Below are 25,025 nucleotides of genomic sequence, written 5' to 3' on the forward strand. Positions count from 1 at the left end.
AACCCAAATGTCCATCAGTGACAGACTGGATTAAGAAAATGTGGCACATATACACCACGGAATACTATGCAGCCATAAAAAAGGATGAGTTCGTGTCCTTTGTAGGGACATGGATGCAGCTGGAAACCATCATTCTCAGCAAACTATCGCAAGAATAGAAAACCAAATATCACATGTTCTCACTCATAGGTGGGAAGTGAGCAATGAGATCACTTGGACACAGGAAGGGGAGCATCACACACCGGGTCCTATTGTGGGGAGGGGCTGGGAGAGGGATAGCATTAGGAGATATACCTAATGTAAATGACAAGCTAATGGGTGCAGCACATCAGCATGGCACATGTATATATATGTAACAAACCTGCACGTTGTACACATGTTCCCTAGAACTTAAAGTATAAAAAAAAAAAAAAAAAACCACTAAGCTTGGTACAAGTTTTAAAAATTAATTATTTTATATCTAGCCTATTCATCTTTTTTTCTCTTTTCGCTACCTGTTCCTCATCTAGCAGCAATCCAGGAGTTATGCTTTTTTCTCACCAATTCATTATATTTCACTCTCTAGTCCAGTGTTTTGTTTTGTGTTTTCAATTCCTTTTGGTTCTAGAGAAACAAGATCAATTTCAATCTAAGTCTCAAGCCTATCATTTCTGTAGCTTTAGATTGAGATGGTTTTTTAGCTAATAACAGAAATAAACAGTCATTGGATAAATGCATCAAGCACTGTGCTAAGCAGTTTCATATACTGTCTCATTTAATTTTCATAACACCTAAGTTAAGCAGCATAACAATTCCCATTTTACATGTAAGGAAGTTAATGCTTTGAGACAAGTGACTACTTCAGACATATGACTAATAACTTGTGGAATAGGGATTTAAACTTAGGTAATTTGACTACAAACCCCACATTCTTAAAAGCTATACTATATTCTTCTACTTATAGCAGAAGGTTAGTAGCATTATAATGTCAATTTTTGGAAAACCAAAGCACAGTGTAGTGATTTCACTTTTTAATTATTTCCAGCACACCAAAATCCAATTAATTTTGGGATATTGAATTTATATCCAGCAAAACAGCCAAATTTTCTTATTAATTCTAACAATTTTTAATAAATTATTTTGATTTTCTACAAACATTATTGTATCTTCTGAATAATTAAGTTTTGTTCCTTCTTTTTCATTCCTTATACCTTTTGTTTCTTTTACTAGCTTTACTGGGTTATCAAAAACCTTGAATATAATGCAAAAGAAATGGTGAGAGCAGTCAGCTTTGTCTTGTTCCTTTCTCATAAGAAAAGCTTTCAATTCGCCATTTTGTTTGTTTCCTGTAGATTTTTCAAAATGGATACCTTTTGCCTGATTAAGGCATTTTCTTTCTGTACCTCATTTACTATGAATGCTTCTTCTTAATGCACGTCAAATGTTACAGAATGTTTTTTCTACATCTCGACATAATCATACAATTTTTCTTTTTAATCTTTTAATGGGATGAATTTCATTAATCTAGTGTTCAACCAATCTGATATTTCTAGGACAAAAGTTATATATTATACTTTTTATATGTTGTTAGATTCAGCTTCACAATATACTAAGATTATTTAAAATTATTTTTATAGATTCAGGGGGTACATGTACAGGTTTGTTACACAGATATATTGCATAATGGTTTGGGTTTTTGGTGTGCCTATCACCCAAATAGTGAACATTGTGCCACTTGGTAACTTTTCAACCCTCACCCCAACCTCCTTGCCCTTTTGAAGGTGCCTATGTATATTATTTCTCTCTGTATGTCCATGTGTTCCCATTGTTTAGCTCCCCCTTTATTTCCCTGACAATTATTCCTTCATAATAGCTCCCACTTATAAGTGAGAATATGTGGTATTTGATTTTCTATTTCTGAGCTATTTTACTTAGGATAATGGCCTAAGTAAAGATGTAATTTCATTCTTTTTTATGGCTGTGTAGTATGCTATGGTTTTCTTTATCTAATCAACCATTGATAGACCCTTGGGTTGATTCCATGACTTTGCTATCATTAACAGTGCTGTGATAAACATATGAGTATAGTTATCTTTTGATATAATAATTTGTGTTCCTTTGGATGGACCTCCAGTAGTTGGATTGCTGGGTCAAATGATAGTTCTGTTTTTAATTCTTTGAGAAATCTCCATACTGTTTTTCCATAAAGGTTGTACCAATTTCCATTCCAAATAACAGTGTATAAGCATTCCCTTTTCTCTGTATCCTTGCCATCATGTTCTTGTTTTACTTTTTAATAATAGCCACCCTAAGTGGTGTGAGATATCTCATTGCAGTTTTGATTTACATTTCTCTGATGATTTGTGATGTTGAGAATTTTTTCGTGTTTATTGGCCACTTGTGTGTCTTGTTTTGGCAAATGTATATGTCCTATGTGTACTTCAAAAAAATTTTTTAAGTATATATAACCAAAAGACAGTGTCCACTTTTTAATGGGGTAAATTGGTTTTTCCTTGCTGAGTTGTTTGAGTTCCTTATAGATTCTGGATATTAGTCCTTTGTCAGATGCATAGTTTGCAAATATTTTCTCTCATTCTGTAGGTTGTCTGTTTACTCTGCTGATTATTTCTTTTGCTGTGCAGAAGCTCTTAGTTTAATTAAGTCGCATTCATCTATTTTTGTTTTTGTTGCATTTGAGGTCTTAGTCAAAAGTGATTTGCCTAGGCCAACGTCCAAAAGAGTTTTTCCTAAGTATTCATCCAGGTATTTTTTTGATTTCAGATCTTACACTTAAATCTTTAATCCATCTTGAATTAATTTTTGTATATGGTGAAAGATAGGGGTCCAGCTTCATTCTTCTGCATATGGCTCTCCAATTTTCCCAGCACCATTTACTGAATAGCATGTCCTTTCCCATTGCATATTTTTGTTGACTTTGTTGAAGATCGGTTGGTGTAGGCATGTGGTTTTATTTCTGGGTTCTCTATTCTGTTCCACTGATCTATGTGTCTATTTTTGTATCAGTACCATGCTGTTTTGGTTACCATAGCCTTATAATATAATACGAAGTCAGGTAATGTGTTGCCCCCAGCTTTGTTCTTTTTCTTAGGATTGCTTTGGTTATTTGAGCTCTTTTTTGTTTCCATAATTTTGGGATTGTTTTTTCTAAATCCATGAAAAATGACATTGGTAATGTGATAGGAATTACATAGAATCTGTATATTGTTTTGGGCAGTATGTCCATTTTAACAATATTGATTCTTTCAATCCATGAGCATGGATGTTTTTCCATTTGTCTGTGTCATCTATCATTTCTTTCATCAGTGCTTTGTAATACCCCTTATAGAGATCTTTCACCTCATTGGTTAAAGGTATTCCTAGGTATTTTATCTTTTGTGGCTATTGTAAATGGAACTGAGTTTTTGATTTGGTTCTCAGCTTGAACATTATTAGTGTATAGAATGCTACTGATTTTTGTACATTGATTTTGCATCCTGAAATTTACTGAAATCATTTATTAAGTGGAAAAGTCTTTTGGAGGAGTCATTAGGGTTTTCTAGGTATAAGATCACATTATAAGTGAACAGAGGAAATCTGACTTCCTCTTTTCCAATTTGGATGCCTGTTATTTCTTTCTGTTGCCTGACTGCTCTGGCTAGTACTTCCAGTCCTATGTTGACTAGGAGTGGTGAGAGTGGGCATCCTTGCCTTGTTCCAGTTCTTAGGAGTAATGTTGGATTTTACCAAATGCTTTTTCTGCATCTATTGAGGCGATCATGGATTTTGTTTTTAAATTCTGTTTATCTGGTGAATCACAGTTACTGAAACATCCTAGAAACCCTGCAATAAAGCCCATCTAATATTGATGCAATATCTTTTTGAAGTGCTATTGGATTTGGTTTGATAGTATTTTGCTGATGATTTTAGCATTTATGTTCATCAGTTATATTGGCCTTTAGTTTTTTGTTTGTTTTGTTTTGTTTTGTTTTCTTGTGTCCTTGCCTGATTTTGGTATCAAGGTGATACTGCTTTCACAGAATGAGTTAGGGAGGAATCTTTCCTCCTTGATTTTTCGAAATAGTTTCAGTAAAGATTGGTACCAGCTCTTCTTTGTACGTCTGGTAAAATTTGGCTATGAATCTATCTGGTCTTGGACTTTTTTTGGCTGAAAAAATTTTTTATGACTGATTCAATCTCATAACTCAGTATTGGTCTGTTCAGGATTTCTATTTCTTCCTGATTCAATCTTGGGAGGTTGTATGTTTACAGGAGTTTATCCACTTTTTTTTTTTTTTAGGTATTCTAGTTTGTGCATGTAGAAATACTCACAGTAGTCTCTGAGTATCTTTTGTCTTTTTGTGGAATCAGCTGTACTATCACCTTTATAATTTCTAATTGTGTTTACTTGAATCTTCTCTCTTTTCTGATTACTTTACTTAGCAGTATATAAAATTTGTTTCTCTTTTCAAAGAACCAACTTTTCATCTCATTTATCCTTTGCATGTTTTTACACTATATTACCAACTTATATCTGTAATATTTTCATAAGTATATTTCTTTTTTCTGTTTTATTTTTTATTTTTCTATAGGTTATTGGGGTACAGGTGGTGTTTGGTTACATGAGTAGCTTCTTTAGTGGAGATTTGTGAGATTTTGGTGCACCCATCACCCAAGCAGTATATACTGCACTATATTTGTAATCTTTTATCCCTTGCCCCACTCCCACCCTTCCCCCCCAAGTTCCCAAAGCCCATTGTATCATTCTTATGCCTTTGCATCCCCATAGCTTAGCTCCCACATATCAGTGAGAATGTACAATATTTGGTGTTCCATTCCTGAGTTACTTTATTTAGCATAATAGTCTCCAATCTCATCCAGGTTGCTGTGAATGCTGTTAATTCATTCCTTTTTATGGCTGAGTAGTATTCCATCATATAACTATATCACAGTTTGTTTGTCTGCTTGTTGATTGATGGGCATATGGATTGGTTCCACAATTTTGCAATTGCAAATTGTGCTGCTATAAACGTGTGTGCAAGTATCTTTTCGTATGACCTTTTTCCTCTGTGTAGATACCAAGCAGTAGGATTGCTGGATCAAATGGTAGTTCTACTTTTAGTTCTTTAAGGAATCTCCACACTGTTTTCCATAGTAGTTGTACTAGTTTACATTCCCACCAGCAATGTACAAGTGTTTCCTTTTCACCACATCCCTGTCAACATCTACTGTTTTTTTATTTTTTGATTATGGCCATTCTTGCAGGAGTAAGGTGGTACCTCATTGTGGTTTTGATTTGCATTTTCCTGATCATTAGTGATGCTAAGCATTTTTTCATATGTTTGTTGGCTAGTTGTATATCTTCTTTTAAGAATTGTCTATTCATGTCCTTAGCCCACTTTTTAATGGGATTGTTTGTTTTTTTTCTTGTTGATTTGTTTGAGTTTGTTGTAGAGTCTGGGTATTAGTACTTAGTTGGATGTATAGATGGTGAAGATTTTCTCCCACTCTATGGGTTGTCTGTTTACTCTGCTGACTGTTCCTCTTGCCCTGCAAAAGCTCGTTAGTTTAATTAACTCCCAACTATTTATCTTTGTTTTTATTGCATTTGCTTTTGGGTTCTTGGTCATGAAATCCTTGCCTAAGCCAATTTCTAGAAGGGTTTTTCCAATGTTATCTTCTAGAATTTTTATAGTTTCAGGTTTTATATTTAAGTCCTTGATCCATCTTGAGTTGATTTTTATATAAGGTGAGAGATGAGGATCCAGTTTCATTCTCCTACATGTGGCTAACCAATTATCCCAGCACCATTTGTTGAAAAGGGTGTCCTTTTCCCACTTTGTTTTTGTTTGCTTTGTCAAAGATCAGTTGGCTATAAGTATTTGGGTTTATTTTTTGGGTTCTCTATTCTGTTCCATTGGTCTATGTGCCTATTTTTATACCAGTACCATGCTGTTTTGGTGACTATGGCCTTATAGTATAGTTTGAAATCAGGTAGTGTGATGCCTCCAGATTTCTTATTTTTGCTTAGTCTTGCTTTGGCTATCCGGGCTCTATTTTGGTTCCACATGAATTTTAGAATTCTTTTTCTAATTCTGTGAAGAATGATGGTGGTATTTTGATGGGGGTTGCATTGAATTTGTAGATTGCTTTTGAGAGCATGGTCATTTTCACAATATTGATTCTACCCATCCATGAGCATGGGATGTATTTCCATTTGTTTACATCATCTAAGATTACTTTCAGCAGTGTTTTTTAGTTTTCTCTGTAGAAGTCTTTTGACTCCTTGGTTAGGTACATTCCTAAATAGTTTATTTTATTTTTTGCAGCTACTGTAAAAGGGGATGAGTTATTGATTTCATTATCTGCTTGGTCACTGTTGGTGTATAGAAGAGCTACTGATTTCTGCACATTAATCTTGTATCCGGAAACTGCTGAATTCTTTTGTCAGTTCTAGGAACTTTCAGGAGGAGTCTTTAGGGTTTTCAAGGCAAACAATCATATCGTCAGCAAACAATGAAAGTTTGACTTCCTCTTTACAGATTTGGATGCCCTTTATTTCTTTCTGTTGTCTGATTGCTCTGGCTAGGACTTCCAGTGCTATGTTGAAGAGGAGTGGTGAGAGTGGGCATCCTTGTCCTGTTCCAGTTCTCAGAGGGAATGCTTTAAACTTTTCCCCATTCATTATTATGATGGCTGTGGGTTTGTCATAGATGGCTTTTATTACATTGAGTTATGTCCCTTGTACATCAATTTTGCTGAGTTTTAATAATAATGGGATGTTGGATTTTGTCAAATGCTTTTTCTGCATCTATTGAGATGATCATGTGATTTTTGTTTTTAATTCTGTTTATATGGTGTATCACATTTATTGACTTGTGTATGTTAAACCATCCCTGCATCCCTGGTATGAAACCCAGTTGACCATGGTGGATTATCTTTCTGCTATGTTGTAGGATTCAGTTAGCTAGTATTTTGTTAGAGAGTTTAGCATATATGTTCATCAAGGATATCGGTCTGTAGTTTTCTTTTTTGGTTATGTCCTTTTCTGGTTTTGGTATTAGGGTGATGCTGGCTTCACAGAATGAATTAGGGAGGGTTCCTCCTTTCTCTTTCTTGTGGAATAATGTCAAAAGGATTGGTACCATGAGGATGGAAGATTTTTCCATTTGTTTGTGTCCTCTCTTATTTCCTTGAGCAGTGGTTTGTAGTTCTCCATGAAGACATCCTTCACATCCCTTGTTAGCTGTACTCTTAGGTATTTTATTCTCTTTGTAGCAATTGTAAATGGGAGTTCATTCATGATTTGGCTCTGTGCTTTCCTATTGTTTGTGTAAAGGAATGCTTGTGATTTTTGCACATTGATTTTGTATCCTGAGACTTTGCTGAAGTTGCTTATCAGATCAAGAAGTTTCTGGACTGAGATGATCGGGTTTTCTAAATATAAAATCATGTCACCTGCAAACAGAGCCAACGTGACTTCCTCTCTTCCTATTCGAATATGCTTATTTGTTTGTCTTGCCTGATTGCCCCGGCCAGAAGTTCCAATACTATGTTGAACAGGAGTGGTGAGAGAGGGCATCTTTGTCTTGTACTGGTTTTCAAAGGGAATGCTTCCAGCTTTTGCCCATTTAATATGATATTGGCTGTGGGTTTGTCACAAATAGCTCTTATTATTTTGAGTTATGTTCCATTAATACCGAGTTTATTGAGAGTTTTTAACATGAAGAGATGTTGAATTTTATCAAAGGCCTTTTCTGCATCTATTGAGATAATCATGTGGTTTTTTCCTTTGGTTCTGTTTATGTCAATATCATGAAAATGGTCATACTGCCCAAAGTAATTTATAGATTCAATGCTATTTTTATGAAACTATCATTGACATTCTTCACAGATTTAGAAAAAACTATTTTAAATTTTACATGGAATTAAAGAAGACCCCATATAACCAAGACAATCCTAAGCAAAAAGAACAAAGCTGGAGGCATCACACTACCTGACTTCAAACTACATTACAAGGTTACAGTAAACAAAACAGCACAGTACTGGTACCAAAACAGACATATAGACCAACGGAGCAGAACAGAGACCTCAGAAATAACACTACACATCTACAACCATCTGAACTTCAACAAAACTGACAAAAACAAGCAATGGGGAAAGGATCTCCTATTAAGTAAATTATGCTGGGAAAACTGGCTAGCCATATGCAGGAAACTGAAACTGGAGCCCTTCCTTACACCTTATACAAAACTTAACTCAATATGGATTACAGACTTAAGTGTAAAACCAAAAACCATAAAAACTCTAGAAGAAAACCTAGGCAATATCACTCAGGACATAGGAATGGGCAAAGCCTTCATCAAAAATGACAAAAGCAATTGCAACAAAAGCCAAAATTGACAAATGGTATCTAATTAAACTAAAGAGCTTCTGCACAGCAAAAGAAACTACCATCAGAATGAACAGGCAACCTAAAGAATGGGAGAAAATTTTTGCAATCTACCCATCTGATAAAGGTCTAATATCCAGTATTTACAAGGAAGTTAAATATATTTGCAAGAAAAAAACAAACAACCCCATCAAAAAGTGGGCAAAGGATATAAACAGACACTTCTCAAAAGAAGATATTTACACAGCCGACAAACATATGAAAAAAGCTCAACATCACTGATCATCAGAGAAATGCAAATCAAAACTGCAATGATATACCATCTCATGCCATGCAGAATGGTGATTATTAAAAAGTCAGGGAACAACAGATGCTGGTGAGGCTGTGGAGAAATAGGATCACTTTTATACCATTGGTGGGAATGTAAATTAGTTCAACCATTGTGGAAGAGACTATGGCAATTCCTCAAGGATCTAGAACCAGAAATACCATTTGACCTAGCAATCCCATTACTGGGTATATGCCCAAAGGATTATAAATCATCCTACTATAAAGACACATGCACATGTATATTTATTGCAGCACTATTTATAACAGCAAAGACATGGAGCCAATGCAAATGCCCATCAATTACAGACTGAATAAAGAAAATGTGGTACATATATACTATGGAATACTATGCAGCCATAAAAAGGATGAGATCATGTCCTCTGCAGGGACATGGATGAAGCTGGAAGCCATCGTTTTCAGCAAATTAACACAGGAACAGAAAACCAAATACTGCATGTTCTCACTGATAAGTGGGAGTTGAACAGTGGGAACACATGGACACAGAGAGGGGAACAACACACACCACGGCCTGTTGGGGGGTTGGGAGGTGAAGGGGAGGAACTTAGAGGACAGATCAATAGGTGCAGCAAACCACCATGCACACATATACCTAAGTAATAAACCTGCATGTTCTGTACATATATCCCATTTTTTAAAAAGAAATAATAATAATAATGATAATAATAATAAAAGGATTGGGTACCAATTTGTCTTTGAATGTCTGGCAGAATTCTGCTGTGAATTCATCTGGTCCTGGACTTTTTCTTAGTTGGTAATTTACTGATATGTTCTGGGCATGTAATTCTTCCTGGTTTAAGCTAGAAGGGTTGCATTTTTTCAGGAATGTATCCATTTCTTCTAGGTTTTCTAGTTTATGTATGTAAAAGTGTTCATAGTAGCCTTGTATTTCAGTGGTGTCAACTGTAATATCTCCTGTTTCATTTCTTCATGAGGTTATTTGGATTTTCTCTCTTCTTGGTTAATCTTACTAATGGTCTATCAATTTTTTTAATCTTTTCAAAGAATCAGCTTTTTGTTTTATTTACCTTTCATATATTTTTGGGGGGTTGGTTCCACTTCACATAGTTCTGCTCTGATCGTGGTTACTTCTTTTCTTCTGCTGGGTTTGGGTTTGGTTTGTTCTTGTTTCTCTAGTTCCTTAAGGCACTGTGACCTTACAACGTCAGTTTGTGCTCTTTCAGTCTTTTTGATACAGGCATTTAGGGCTATGAACTTTCCTCTTAGCACTGCGTTTGCTGTATCCCAGAGGTATTGATAGATTGTGTCATTATTCTCATTCAGTTTAAAGAATGTTTTCATTTCCATCCTGATTTTGTTTTTGACCCAATGACCATTCAGGAGCAGGTTATTTCATTTCCATATATTTGCATGGTTGAAGGTTCCTTTTAGAGTTGATTCCCTGTTTTATTCCACTGTGGTCTCAGAGAGTGCTTGATATAATTTCAATTTTCTTAAATGTATTGAGGCTCATTTTGTGGCCTATCATACGGTCTATCTTGGAGAAAGTTTGATGCACAGTTGAATAGAATGTGTATTCTGTGGTTGTTGGATGAAATATTCTGTGTAAATCTGTTAAGTCCATTTGTTCCAAGGTATAGTTTGAATCCATTGTTTTTTTGTTGACTTTCTGTCTTGATGACCTGTCTGGTACTGTCAGTGGAGTACTGAAGTCCCCCACTATTATTGTGCTGCTATCTCATTTCTTAGGTCTATTAGTAATTGTTTTATAAATTTGGGAGCTCCAGTGTTAGATGTACATATGTTTAGGATTGTGACATCTTCCTGTTGGACAATGCCTTTTACCATTATATCATGTCCCTGTCTCTTTTAACTGCTGTTGCTTTAAAGTTTGTTTTGTCTGATATAAGAATAGCTACCCCTGCTTGCTTTTAGTATCCATTTGCATGAAATGCCTTTTTCCACCCCTTTAAGTTTATGTGAGTGCTTATGTGTTAGGTGAGTTTCCTGAAGGCAGCAGATAGTTGGTTGGTGAGTTCTTATCCATCCTGCAGTTCTGGATATCTCAAGTGGAGTATTTAGGCCATTTACACTCAATATTAGTATTGAGATGTGAGGTACCATTGCATTCATCATGTTATTTGTCACCTGTGTACCTTGGTTTCTTTGGTGTTTTTTTGTTTGTTTTTTGCTTTTTAACTTGTATTTTTGTTTTATAGGTCCCGTGTAATTTATGCTTTAAAGAGGTTCTATTTTGATGTGTTTCCAGGATTTGTTTCAAGATTTAGAGCTCCTTTTAGCAGTTCTTACAGTGGTGGCTTGGTAATGGTGAATTCCCTCAGCATTTGTTTGTCTGAAAAAGACTGTATCTTTCCTTCATATAGGATGCTTAGTTTTGCTGAATAAAAAATTCTTGACTGACAATTGTTTTGTTTGATGGGGCTGAAGATAGAGCCCCACACCCTTCTAGCTTGTAAGGTTTCTGCTGACAAACCTGCTGTTAATATGATAGGTTTTCCTTTATAGGTTACCTGGTACTTTTGTCTCACAGCTCTTAAGACTCTTTCCTTTGTGTTAACTTTAGATAACCTGAAGACAATATGCCAGGTGATGAACTTTTTGCGATGAATTTCCCAGGTGTTCTTTGTGCTTCTTGTATTTGGATGTCTAGATTTCTAGCAAGCCCAGGCAAGTTTTCCTCAAATATTCCCCCAAATATATTTTCCAAACTTCTAGATTTCTGTTCTTCCTCCGTGACACTCATTATTCTTAGGTTTGGTTGTTTAACACAATCCAAAACTTCTTGGAGGCTTTGTTCATATTTTCTTATTCTTTTTTGTCTTGTTGGATTGGATTAATTCAAAGACCTTGTCTTCAAGCTCTGAATTTCTTCCTTCTACTTGCTCAATTCTATTGCTGAGACTTTCCAGAGCATTTTGCATTTCTATAAGTGCATCCAGTGTTTCCTGAATTTTTGATTGGTTTTTCTTCATGCTATCCATTTCCTTGAATATTTCTCCTTTCACTTCTTGTATTGTTTTTTGTATTTCCTTGCATTGGGCTTTACCTTTCTCTGGTGCCTCTCTGATTAGCTTAATAACTAACCTCCTGAATTCTTTTTCAGGTAAATCAGGGATTTCTTCTTCGTTTGGATCCGTTGCTGGTGAGTTAATGTGATTTTGGGGTGTGTTACAGAGCCTTGTTTGTCATATTACCAGAGTTGGTTTTCTGGTTCCTTTTCATTTGGGTAGGCTCTGTCAGAGGGAAGGTCTAGGGCTGAAGGCTATTGTTCAGATTCTTTTGTCCCATGGGGTGTTCTCTTGATGTAGTGTTCTCTCCCTTTTCCTACAGATGTGGCTTCCTGAGAGCTGAGCTGGAGATTGTCGTCACTCTTCTGGATCTAGCCACCCAGAAAATCTACCAGGCTCTAGGCTGGTATTGGGGGTTGTCTGCACAGAGTCCTGTGATGTGAACTGTCTGTGGATATCCCTCAGCCATGGATACCAGCACCTGTTCTGGTGGAGGTGGCGGGGGGGGTGAAATGGGCTCTGTGAGGTTTCTTAGCTTTGGTAGTTTGATGCTCTATTTTTGTGCTGGTTGGCCTCCTACTGGGAGGTGGCACTTTCCAGAGGGCATCAGCTGTGGTATTATGGAGAGGAACTGGTAGTGGATGGGGGCTCTAGAACTCCCAAGAGTATATGCCCTTTGTCTTCAGTTACCAGGGTAGAAAGGGAAGGCCCATCAGGTAGGGGCAGAGCTAGGTGTGTCTGAGCTGAGACTCTCCTTAGGCGGGTCTTTCTGTGGCTGCTGTGGGGGATTGAGGTGAGATTCCCCGGTCACTGGAGTCGTGTACCTAAAAGGATTATGGCTGCCTCTGCTGAGTCATGCAGTTTGTAAGGGAAGTGAGGGAAAGTTGGCAGTCTCAGGCCTCACCCAGCTCTCACACAATCCAAGAGCCGGTCTCACTCCCCATCTAACAGCACCAAGTCTGTTTCCAGGCAGTGGGCAAGCAGGGCTAAGAACTTGCCCCAGGCTACCCACCTCCAAGCTGCATAAAGGCTTTAGTTTTTCCCCTGCCTGTGGAGTCTGAACTCCAGATTCACACCCTCCCCCGAGTTCTGGCCAGGAGGCTTCTAGACTAGTTCAGACTGTTACAAAGTTCGGCTGGAGACTTCCTTCTCTCTGTGGTGTTTTCCCCATGACTCTGGCCACCCTCTCAAAGGATCTCTATGATGTCAGGCAGGAACAGCCTGCTTAGGGACCCAGCAAGCTCCGAGGTCCTTTCCCGCTGCATCCTCTACCCCTGTATTTCATACGGCTCTCTAAATTGACTCAGCTCCAGGTAAGGTAAGGATGTTCTCTCACAAACTAGACCTTCAGTTTCCCCAGTGGGGGTGTGTGTTCAGGAATGGAGGATCTCCCTTTCCCATTTCTGCAGTTTGGGCACTCACAGTATTTGGGATGTCTCCTGTGTCCTGCAGGAGCAGTCTGCTTCCTTCAGAGGGTCTGTGGGTCCGTTGGGATTCCTGATTTATTCTTGTAGTCATTCTGGAGCTAAAATTCATGATGTGAGCCTCTGCATGCTGCTCTGTCCATCCAAGTCAGAGCTGCAATACAGTCCTGCCTCCCGTTCACCATGATGATCCTTAATCCTCATTATTATTTTTTTTGTCTCAATCTCATTCAGTTCTGCTCAGATCTTTGTTATTTCTTTTCTTCTGCTAGCTCTGGGTTTGGTTTGTTCTTGTTTTTCCAGTTCCATGAGGTGCAACATCAGGTTGCAACTTTAAGATCTTTCTATTTTTTAAAAAAATTTCTGCCTTGATTTCCTCATTTACCTAATGAACATTCAGGAGCAAGTTGTTTAGTTCCCATGTATTTGTAGAGTTTTGAGAGTTCCTCTTGCTACTGATTTCTACTTTTATTCCACTATAATATGAAAAGATACTTGATATGATTTAGATTTTTTTGAATTTGTTGAGATTTATGGCCAAACATATGATCTATTCTGGAGAATGTTCTATGCACAGAATGTCCCATGCACAAATGAGAAAAATGCATATTTTGCAGTTGTTGCATAGAATGTTCTATAAATGTCTATTAGGTCCACTTGGGCTAAAGTCTAGTTTAAGTCCATAGTTTCTTTGCTGATTTTCTGCCTTAATCATCTGTCTAGTGCTGTCAGTGGGGTTTTGAAGTCTTCCCTTATTATTGTATTGCTGTCTATCTCTTTTCTTAGGTTAAGTAGTATTTGTTTTATAAATCTGGGTTGTCCATTTTGGGATGCATATATTTTTAAGATAGCTATACCTTCTTCTTGTATTGAACCCTTTATCATTATATAATAAATTACTGTTGTTGATTTAAAATCTGCTTTATCTGACACAAGTATAGCTACTACTGCTCATTTTTGTTTTCTGTTTGCATGATGTATCTTTTTCCACTCCTTTGAGTTTATGTGTGTCTTTACCAAAGGGTGTCACTTGTGGGCAGAAAAACGATTCGTTTTTTTTTTTTTAATCCAATTTGCCAGTCTATATCTTTAAGTGGAGTATTTAGGCCATTTATGTTCAAGGTTAATATTGATATATGAGGTTTTGTTCCCGTCATAATGTTGTTACCTAGTTGCTTTGTTGTCTCAATTTACACTAAGATTTTTATATCTACATTTATAAATGAAATTAGCCTGTAATTTTTCATTTCCATACTGTCCTTGTCAGGTGTTAGTATCAAGGGTATGCTGCCTCAAAAATGAGTTGGGAAGTGTACTGAGTTGAATAGTGTTCACCCAGAAGCTGTGAGTGTGACTTTTGGAAATAAGGTCTTTGCAGATGTTATCAAATTAAGATAAGGTCATGCTGGGTTAGGGTAGGCCTATTGAAGATCAGGAAAATTTAGACATGGAGGAAAGGAAGCCATGTGATTAAAGTGAGACTGGAGTGATGCATCCATAGGCCAAGGATTGCTAGCAACCATAAGAAGCTAGAAGAGGCAAGGAAGGATTCTTCCCTAAAGAAAGCAGAGGAAGAATGACCCTGCTGATATCTTGATTACAAACTTCTATCCTCCAGAGCTATGAGAGAATAGATTTCTGTTGTTTTTAGCCATTTAGTTTGTGGCAATTTGTTATGGTGCTCTAGGAAACTAATAGAGAAAGTGTTCCTACTTTTTTGATTCTCTAAAATGTTTATGTAAAATTGGAGTATTTTCCTTGACTTTACAGTAGACCTTGCCAATGGAGTCTTCTGGGTCAAGTATTTACTTGGTGAGATTTTTTATTACTGATTGAATTTCTTTAACGATTACAGAACTATTTGGGTTTTCTATTTCTTCTTGAGTTAATTTTGAGAAGCTATTTTTTACATGTTCATAATATTTTCATTATCTTTCTTTTTTCACTGTTATGATAACTTTGATTTATCTTGCATTTTACAGAAGTCTATGAACAATTTTTAAAAAGCACCTCCTTACCCCATATCACGTTTCTCTGACAGGTGTTAAAGTAGGCTATAAGTATGTCAACAGCTTGAGCATCAGTGTCTTGCAAGGATTTCAGACCAACCAACCACCAGCCAAAGAACTTGGCAGCTTTTTAATCTTGTTTTTAATACAATGGTATATCCACTCTGATGGCAAACCAGTCTAGCCACATCTCTACAACACACTTTGAAAAATCAGTGATTAGCAAATTAGTTAGCTTTGGCACGGAGCTGTGCTCGCTTGCCCATGACAGTCTGAAAGCCGGTTTTGATACTGGCAATAGCACTTCTGGAATGACAATTTTCACACTGTAGGAAATAAGAGTTGCATGTCCTTCTGCAGGATTGTGTCCAGTGATCTGCATGTGTGACAAACGACACATGCCTTGATAAATCTTTGTAAGACATTTTCTATCTGTTTCTGTTGGAATCTTCCTTTACAAGTTGGTTATTACCATCTATAGAACCACTTGTACCCAATTCAGCCAACAAAAATGCAAGTGTGCTGATGATGTAATAGTTTACAGATATCTGTAAAGTTTACAAAAGAAGTTTTCTTGGTTCCTACTCGGACACCTGCGGAGGTTTCATAATGAATTTCTTTTTCTCCCCAGCAACCATATCTGAATTCTTTTCCCTTATGATGTTGAACACATGATTCAGCAGCTCCTCTTACATGTAGTCTCCTTCTGAGCCTACCCAAGCAGGGCCTGTCTGATTACTGAATGAGATACCATCATCTTTTTTGCTGTCTTCATCTTCTAGAGCTTCATCTTTTTCTAGCATTTCATCCTCATCTGGGTACTTGACATTCTTCTTTTTCTTGCCAAGCATAGTGTCAAGGTCATGCTCTGGTTCAGCTGGTCCTTGAACATCACTTTCAATCTTAAGATCCTTTACATCTTCTTCAGCATCATCAATATCAAATATCTTTTCTGTTTTTTTCTTTTTCTTTTGATTAAAGAAGTTCTAGTCATCTAGTTCATCAGAAGCATCTTTTTTCCTACTGTCCTCATCATCAGCTTCCAAATTTTTGTCCTCAGTTGGCTCTGGCTCCAGACTTTTGTTTCTGAAGGCTGCGTTTCCTCTGTTTGGGTATCCCCTTCCTCATCTAACATAAAAGGCTTCTTCTTCATCTTCTTTTCTTCTTGCTCATAGTAGGATCAAAAATCACCTCGTCCCCAGACATGGATGCGGCTCCAGTGGGCTCAGCATGGACGAGAAGTCAGACAGGTCACCCCCAGGCCCCGCAGCAGTGCTGCTCCTGCCAATACCTCTCCCACTACTGCACTAGGCTCTTGTATCAGACAAAGGGCCATTATCTTTCTTAAAGGCTATAGTATCTGCAATGATATCCCTTTCATCATTCTTCATATGCATTGTTTGTGCCTTATCTTCTCCTTCAATCTCTCCAGAGTTTGTGAATTGTATTAGTCTCAAAAAACTGACATTGTTGTTCCTCTTGATTCAAATGTTTTCTATTTCATTAATTTCTCCTCTTTATTATTTCCTTTCTTCTACTTGATTAGGGTATATTTTACTGTTAGTCAGTTCCTTTATATAAATACTTAACTCATTATATTTCAGCCTTTTTTCTTTTTTAAAATATATTTTTAAAGCTATAAATTTCCTGATAAGTTTTATTTGAGCTGCATCCCTCAAGTTTTATATTATGTTTTCATTGCCATTCAGTTCCCAATTTTTTCTAAATTCCATTATTTCTGCTTTTACTCAGAGGATATTGGAAATTAACTTCCAAACATATGAGAATTACTAGTTATATTTTGTTATTGATTTCTAGCTTAATTGCATTGTTGTCAGATAATATATTCTTAATGAAATTTATTTAGATAAGATTTTATAATTCAGTATCTAGTCAATTTTTGTAAACGTTCCAGATGTATTTCAGAAGAATGTATATTCTCCCATTTTGGGGTGCATTGATCTATGTACATGCATTAAGCCAAGTTTCATAATCCCTAATACTTTTTTAGAAGAATAATTTTTTCTGCCTCCGAACTCTAATTGCATTCTCTCATCTACCTTCTTTCTTACAAAGAAATATCAAGTTCTTTATCATTCTGATCACTCTTTCCATGCATCATTGTCATCATCTTGGGTGCCAAACCTTAAGTTTCCAAACAGTGAGTAAGCTATTTAATAACTGGTTAAGGTTTGGGACATTATATTAATCTCTTTCAGGCTCAAAATCTCTTCTTACTTGTAAATAAGGATTGTAGGACTAACTGAGAATTAAAATAGAATGTGTTTAAAAATACTATTACTTTTATTATTATTAATAAATAACCTACATGGTACTAGCACATAACAGGCAAGATAAATGGTAGTATTATAATGATTCACATATTTATATTTATTTATTGCCATGATTCTAACATCTGTGTCTTTTCAGGCTACGATTAACACACATTAAATTTCTCTGGCTACAGTAAGGTTGAATAGGCCCCCATATCCATGTGACTTTTGTCAAAGGGTATAATGTATTCATTAAGGAAAAGATGCCATATATACCATTGAATAAATCACCATTTCAAAATAGTTTTGCCATATTTTGTCAATAATTTTGCATCTTCACACAATAACCCAATAAAACAGTGCCATGGTCACTGAGATGGGTGATTATCAGAAGAAAAATGAATTCTATTATAAGACTCTGTGTGAATTAAACAGTAACATTTATTGACCATCTTCTGTGTGTAGGTACTGTAGTAGAGGCTTTCAGATATGTTATCTCATTTAACGTCACAAAAACCCCTTAAAATAGATATTATTGTTCCTACTTTATAGATAGAGAAATTGAGGTTCAGGAGGTTAAAGAGATTTGCCCAAGCCCATATGTGGTGGAGATACATGCAATGCAAGTATATATCAGCAGGTGTATAACAGCCATCAAGTCTGGAACTAAATATACTCTAAAACCACAATCCACTATAAAAGAGACTAAGCCCAAAGACTTCTCTGGGTCTCTCTTGTAATTCCTGTCCCTTTCTCCACAATGTTTCTCATTCTCACTCAAATCTGTCATTTCCATTACCTACACTAAGTTATTACCCACAAGCACGGCTAATGTAGTATTGGTCTCAGTCTGTGGTTGGATTCCAGAGATAGTGGGAAAGGGTTAGACTTAAGTTACCTGCAGAAAATTTGCCCTCTGCTCCACAAATCACAATGGCTTTTATTGTATGGTCTATTACAGCTTTCTGTAGTCCTTCTTTTACATCACGGAGTACAGCCGTACTAAAAGAAAACAAAATACATAAAGTAAATTAGTCAGAATTAAATTCCTACCATTCAGAGTGTTTTCCTTTCCTAACAATGAAAAATTAAACACACACATAATGGATAAGAACTGTAGATACTTCTCAATAAAGCTTCCAACAAATAATATATGTGTCTACTATGACTATTATATTTGTTCTACACATAAAATATGTGCCTATGATTAATTAAGCACTGAACAGATTAAATGAATCCACTTTTTAAAAATGTAATTTTCCTGCCCTGTGTTTTCACTTTGACTAATTAAAATTGGCACCAACCAATTTAAAAGTATTATTACATGTCTTCTATATACTGTACAAGGAGTTATCCAATACTTGTACATAATTTATCATGTAAGGTGCACTAAGATGAGTGCTGTAACAAAGGTACAAAGAAAAAGTGATGTTGAAGTTGAGAAGGGTGAAATGACTTTCAATTTTTCATATTGGTAAAATATAAGAAAATTAAATGAGAAACAATCTAGGAGCTGTGGCAGGGGCTGTGAGTTCCCTCAAATATCCATTCCTCTCCATCTTCTTCATAGTATTAAAACACCTGGTTTTTACTTGAATATATGTGATATGGTTTTGGCTCTTAATCCCCACCAAAACTTCATTTTGAATTGCAATCCCCACATATCAGGGAAAGATCTGGCGGGAGGTGACTGGATCATACCAATGGTTTGCCCCATGCTGTTGTTCTATGAGGGAATTCTCAGGAGATCTAGTGGTTTATAAGTGGTAGTCCCCACTGCACTCACGCCTCTCTTCTGCCACCTTGTGAAGAAGGTACTTGCTTCTCCTTTGCCTTCCGCCATGATTGTAAGTTTCCCCAGGCTTCCCCAGCCATGTGGAACTGACAGTCAATTAAACCTCCCTCCTTTATAAATTACCCAGTCTTGGGTATGTCTTTATAGCAATGTGAAAATGGACGAATACAAAAATATGGTTGCCCAAAAGAAAGACTACATTTTCCAGCCTGCTTTACAGTAAGGTCCGCACAAGGAACTAAGTTCTAGCCAATGGGATGGAAGCATATTTGGTATATGCAACTTTTGGGAAGAGTTCTTAAAGATTTGGGTATGCTTTTCCCTTTTTCTTTCCTCCCTACTCCTGGCACTAAATGATGGTTAGATCAGGAGCAGCCACCTTGGATCAGGAGATAGAAGCTATGTATTGAGGATGGTAGAGCAAGAGATAGACAGAATAAATAATTGAGGCCCTCGTTGATTGTGGAGCAGCTGTATCATTCCAGGACACTGCCATGAGAGAAATTAGCTTTTTATTGTCTAATTCACTATTATCTTGAGTATTGTATCAGTGACAGCCAAGCATAATCTTAGATAAGAGATAAAGGCAAGAGCGTGGAAAGATAGGGCATGTAGCAGATTTTGCCAAGTTTTAGTATATGAGGAAGTCATCCACAAAAGAGATAGCTAAAACCAAGACTGAATGAGTCTACCAATGGAAAAGAGAGCTGAGGGCAGATCCTCTGGATATATCTTCATTTAAGAAGTGGGACAAGCTCAGCAGCGTGATTCAGCAAGTGAGCTCAAAGTCACAAAGACCAAGAGAGAAAATTTGTGAAGAAGGAGGGGATTAATAAGTACCAAGCAACCGAAGCGAATCTAGGGCAAGTGGTGAGGAACTGCTTAAAAGAAAAATCACAGAACCAGATTCCAAACAGTTTTGCCTTGGAATTCCAAGTATTCTGGATAAAATCTCTGTTCTTTAGTATACAGGGTTAAAAATAAATTTTAAAACAAAACAAACAACAACAAACTTCTGTAAAGGCCATAATGTTAAGACCAATAACTATGAGTTAAAAACCCAAGCAATAAAAAGGATACTTGCCCTTATATATAATGGTTCCCTTTCACCTAATTACTTTTCACCTCTTAACCTAGATGAAATCAGACAAAACCTCTTGCCTTCAGCTGGTTAATTAGAAGCCAAATCTGATCACGAAAAGCAAATTCAGAACGATTATATAATCAAAAAATCCAAAAGGCACACATTTCTTTCTGAATAAACAATGCCTACAAAACTAGCCAAAATTAGCTCAATCAGTGCCACTGAGGAGAAGAAACCAGCTTTTCCTATTTCAACCAATCTTCCTTTTATATTTATGCTCATAATTTTGCAAATATCAAAAACAGGAAAAAAATGAAAATAGCTATAACAGATACACACTTTACTAGATTCAAGCTGACAGAGAGAGTCACAGCAATGTAAAGGCCACAGAGGTTACAAAATTATTTTCTCCTGTTAATACTGTCAGGCATAAGGAAATAGAATCTGGAGTAGAGACAGCATTTCATGACTACTGACCAAAACTCTTCAGCTTCTTTGACTATAGGAGGTCTTTCTTTTTTTTTCAGACAGTTTTTTTGTTTGTTTGTTTTTTAACCAAACGTCATCAAATCAAGTTTGTGGCTTGTGACCAAGATTTTTTCAAAGGAAAAGAAGAGAAAATAGACTATATCAAACAATACACCAAGTAAGGATAGGTTTTGTTTTAGGAAACTGTTTTCAGTTACGTGTTTGTATGTAAGTGTGTCTTGAATTGCTATGTAAAAACGTGAGCTTTCTTAGTCTGTGGATCATAGTAAATCAATAGTGTGAAAGCCATTGTTCTGGGAGACAGGCCTATTAATCAGGCATGTCCTATGCTTATAAAGGGGGCTGGTGTTTATCTGAATGGAAGCAAACATGGCTGCTAAACTAGCAATTAAGGATTTAAACTATTTGTTTTGGGGAAAAAAATTACATATATGTGTGTGTTACACTCAAGTAAGAATCTCTCAATCAGCTAGGAAGAGACAACTTCCCATATAAAATTAGAAATAGGAAGCGGAAAAGGAAGAAAGGGAGGAAAGAAAGAAAAGTGTAATAAAAAAATTGAGGAATCTATTAAACTTGAGGAACTCCTAGGATGTACATTTCTACCTAAAAAAGTTCAGAAGACAGACGAAAAAGGGCAGGGAAGTACTTATTCCCAAGTGGAGAATATCTTCTTGATGAAACTGAAGTGGGTCCTGAGTAGCAGGGCCTGTTGTTAGGGGCTTGAATAGGTCTTCTGACTAACAGGAATGATAACCAACATCTATTAAATGCCACTTTATAATTTCCAGCTGATTTAAACTTCACAACTTTATGAAGTAGGCCCTAACATTTCTCCTGCAAAGGGGATGGGGGTGGTACAAGCGGTTGCATGGGTGGACAGGGAGAGCAGGTTAAATTCCAGAAACATTTAAAACAGTTGTGAGAGGCTAGGCACGTGGCTCACGCCTGTAATCCCAGCACTTTGGGAGGCAGAGGTAGGTGGATCACGAGGTCAGGAGATTGAGACCATCCTGGCCAACATGGTGAAACCCTGTCTCTACTAAAATACAAAAAATTAGCTGGGTGTGGTGGCGCACACCTGTAGGCCCAGCTACTCAGGAGGCTGAGGCAGGGGAATCACTTGAACCTGGGAGGCAGAGGTTGCAGTGAGTCGAGATCACGCCACTGCCCTCCAGCCTGGCGACAGAGCAAGACTCCATATCAAAACAAACAAACAAACTAAAAAATAAAAAAGAACAGTTGTCAGAAAACATTCCTAGTCATGAGTATTAGAGTATGGAACTTTTCCCCCTAAGGTCCTAATATCTAGCAATTCTAATCCGTATATAGACCAGTCCAAAATGGACAAGTAATCAAATTACTTACATTTTTCTTTGTCAAAACCAACATAACAGATATTTTGCTTTTTATTCTGGGAATGGCAAGTTAGTAGACATGTCATCCTTATGTGATTTTAGTCCTGCATTTTTTTGGCATTATTAAATGTAATAATTCATATTGAATTAATATTAATACTAATGATAAATCAAATCTGATGACAGTAGGATTTTTAAATTGTATTAAAATTAGCAGGTCTTCTCATTTCAGTCTCTTTGCTTCAGCAGCATGTGATAAGAATTTTGACCAAAGACCTTTCTCTCTATGCTTTATATATTCTTGGTAAATTATGATTTCCACTAATCTTATTCCCTGTGGATAGGTAATTCTTCTTCAACGCTGATGTATAACTACTTTTTTTAAGAGATGTAGAATGACCAAACCGAATAACTTCATTACTTTTCAAAAGGGCAACATTGATCTCACTTTTTAATGTTTTAAGTGCACCACACAAGGCAAATACTTCCCAGTGAGAAAAAGAAGACAAGGTGCAGTTTTTCAGAAAATGTCATTACATAGGGTTAGTCTGATGTGAGTCTTCCTCGGAAGTACCAAAGTCCTGAGGTTTAAACAAATCAGGAGAAATAATTTTGCGTTTCTGGACCAGGGCACAATTCTGCTTTAATCACTGCGCTGGCATTAGTGGAACTTTTATTATTATTTTTAAATATTAAACCATTTTATTGCCCTATTCCTAAAGCCTTTAGCCAAACATTGTAAGGGCAGCCTGGACTCAAAGTTGGGGAGTGAGATTGGATCAAAGTCCAACATCGAACTAAGTTAAGACCTTTGGATTAGAAAGTCGGCCTGCAAAGCCAAAGTTGCAAGTAAGCAGGAGGACTCTGCATGAAGGAACAGGTCGAGGCCGACTCCCTAAGTGCTGATCTGTCTCAGCCTCAGTTTCTTTATCAGTAAAACGGGGACGAGAGTTCTCTGCGAAGATTAACCAAGCTAATCTAGGTTAAAAAAAAAAAAAAAAAGGAAAGAAAGAAAGAAAAAGAAAAAAAAAGGCTCCTGGCATGTACCAGTTGCTCAACTCTGAGTGTCCTTCTCGGTTTAAACCAGCCGGGGAGAGTCAAAGCCTCCCGAGCCGGAGGGCGGGTAAGGCCCGCACGGTCTCCAGGCTGGAGGCGACCGAGCCCGTTACCTGATCGCGTTGACCGGCGGGTTTCGTAGGCGGATCAGCGCCAAGGCGTTGTGCAGCCGCGTATACTCGGCCATGTTTCTTCTATCACCGAGAGCACCTCTGCCTCTCGCCGCCAGGCAAAGCCACTTTTCCGGGCGCGCCCGGCCGCCCCCAGAGGAGGGACGCCGGCTGGGCCAATGCGAGCCCGGGCGCCGCCTCCCGCCGCGCCTCTTCCCACCCAGCCCTCTTCTCCAGAGACCCCACCCCGCGCTCTCCAGACGCTTGTCGCTTTCTCTTTATTGACTCCCATGCTGCTGCCACCACAAGGTACAGCAAGGAGAATGATGGAAACAGGTGTAATTGCCGGCAAGTCGAAGTTTGCAACCCCTTGGCCCATAGGGGCTGGCTACTGAGGACAAGTTCTGAGTTCGCTGAGTCGGGCAAGCTGTCCGCATGGCGGTATTCATCTTCATCATCTTTCTGAACAGGGACAGATACCTGGGGCCCTGACAGTTATGTGATATTGATACACATCTGGAACACATAAAATACACATTGTTCATTTCACCTAAATGAGTAGGGTACTAATGAAACAGCCTTTGCAAAAATTCTAACAGTGAGAAAATTATGGCAGTGAAAGAGATCTGATTTAACCAACCCCATTTTACCTTTAGCTGCCCTTAATTATTCCTGAGCTCAGGTCAAGTTAACTTTGGGAGACATTTAGTTTATAGTTTAAATGATAATAGCCCTTCCCCAAAACTCTACTGCCTTTGTAAAGCTGAGAAACCACCAGGCTAGGAGGATAGAGGAGTGTGAATTCTGTCTGCTAAGGTGTAGACATAGACCATTGCCAGCCATTATTCCGGAGGCCACCAAATAGACAACCCCCATTTACTCCTGCAGATAACATCACTATTGTAGAACCTAAGTTTGGCCTTTTGAGGCGTTTTTTCAGGTTTTTTGCATGCCTGACACTGATGGCTCTACCTGGACCTGTCCACCGCTCTTGTGGCCCCACCCGCAAGCAACTCAGCACAAGAGGATAGCTTCCACCCCCTGTGATTTCATCTCTAACCCAACCAGTCAGCACTTTCCATACTCTAGCCCCTGCCCACCAAACTACCTTTGAAAAACCCCTAACCTACTAGCTTTCAATGAGATTGATTTAAGTAATAACTCCATCTCCCATGTGGCGTGGCCAGCCTCACATCAATTAAATTCTTTCCTTACTGCAATACTGTAGTCTTCCTGAATTAATTTTGTTTGTGCAGCAGGCAGGCAGAACTCATCCAGTGATTACACTAACATCAACCAAATACTTATAAAACCTTGTTACTAGAGGAGGGTCTGGACTGCAAGTTGTCCAGGTTCTTGGTGTTTTGAACAAAGAATTGGACAAAACACACAAAGAAAGCAAGGCAAAAACAAAGCAACAGAAGCAGATATTTATTGAAAACGAAAAGACACTCCACAGGGTGGGAGTGGGCCAGAGAAAGAGGTTCAAGGGACCTTGTTACAGAATTTTCTGGGGTTTCAATACCCTCTAGAGGTTTCCCATTAGTTACTGGGTGTACGCCCTATGTAAATGAAGAGGACCAAGTAAAGTTTCAAAGTTATTTACTCAGTGTACACCCTACGTAAATGAAGAGAATATTTTCTGTCATTGCTGAAGTGTTTCCATCATTTGATTTAGTTCTAGGAAGTCCTTAGGTTCCCTGCCTCCAGGCCATGTTCTC

General features: G+C 37.6%; 1 protein-coding gene and 1 pseudogene across 3 annotated transcripts in view; both read right to left on the reverse strand.

Moving 5' to 3' along the window:
* The window catches only part of EHHADH (enoyl-CoA, hydratase/3-hydroxyacyl CoA dehydrogenase), a 79,274-nt gene extending 55,818 nt beyond the window's left edge, over positions 1-23,456 (reverse strand). Inside the window, exons 1-2 of one of the 2 annotated variants that reach the window (XM_011945857.1) lie at positions 23,186-23,456; positions 18,311-18,414 (exon numbers count right to left, since the gene is read on the reverse strand). Coding sequence is in view for 1 of the 2 variants with exons in the window: in XM_011945856.1 (XP_011801246.1) it covers positions 18,311-18,414; positions 23,308-23,381 (178 nt within the window). In the remaining variant the exon portion in view is untranslated. The remainder of the gene's footprint in view (positions 1-18,310; positions 18,415-23,185) is intronic. The other variant, XM_011945856.1, reaches the window with a different exon arrangement.
* Positions 15,074-16,363, reverse strand: LOC105514474 (annotated as a pseudogene). The gene has a single exon (XR_001002181.1). The product of XR_001002181.1 is annotated as a eukaryotic translation initiation factor 2 subunit 2 pseudogene (transcript).
* Positions 23,457-25,025: the final 1,569 nt, after the last annotated feature.

Source organism: Colobus angolensis, unplaced genomic scaffold, assembly GCF_000951035.1.
Source record: "Colobus angolensis palliatus isolate OR3802 unplaced genomic scaffold, Cang.pa_1.0 Scaffold245, whole genome shotgun sequence".
NCBI lineage: Eukaryota > Metazoa > Chordata > Mammalia > Primates > Cercopithecidae > Colobus > Colobus angolensis.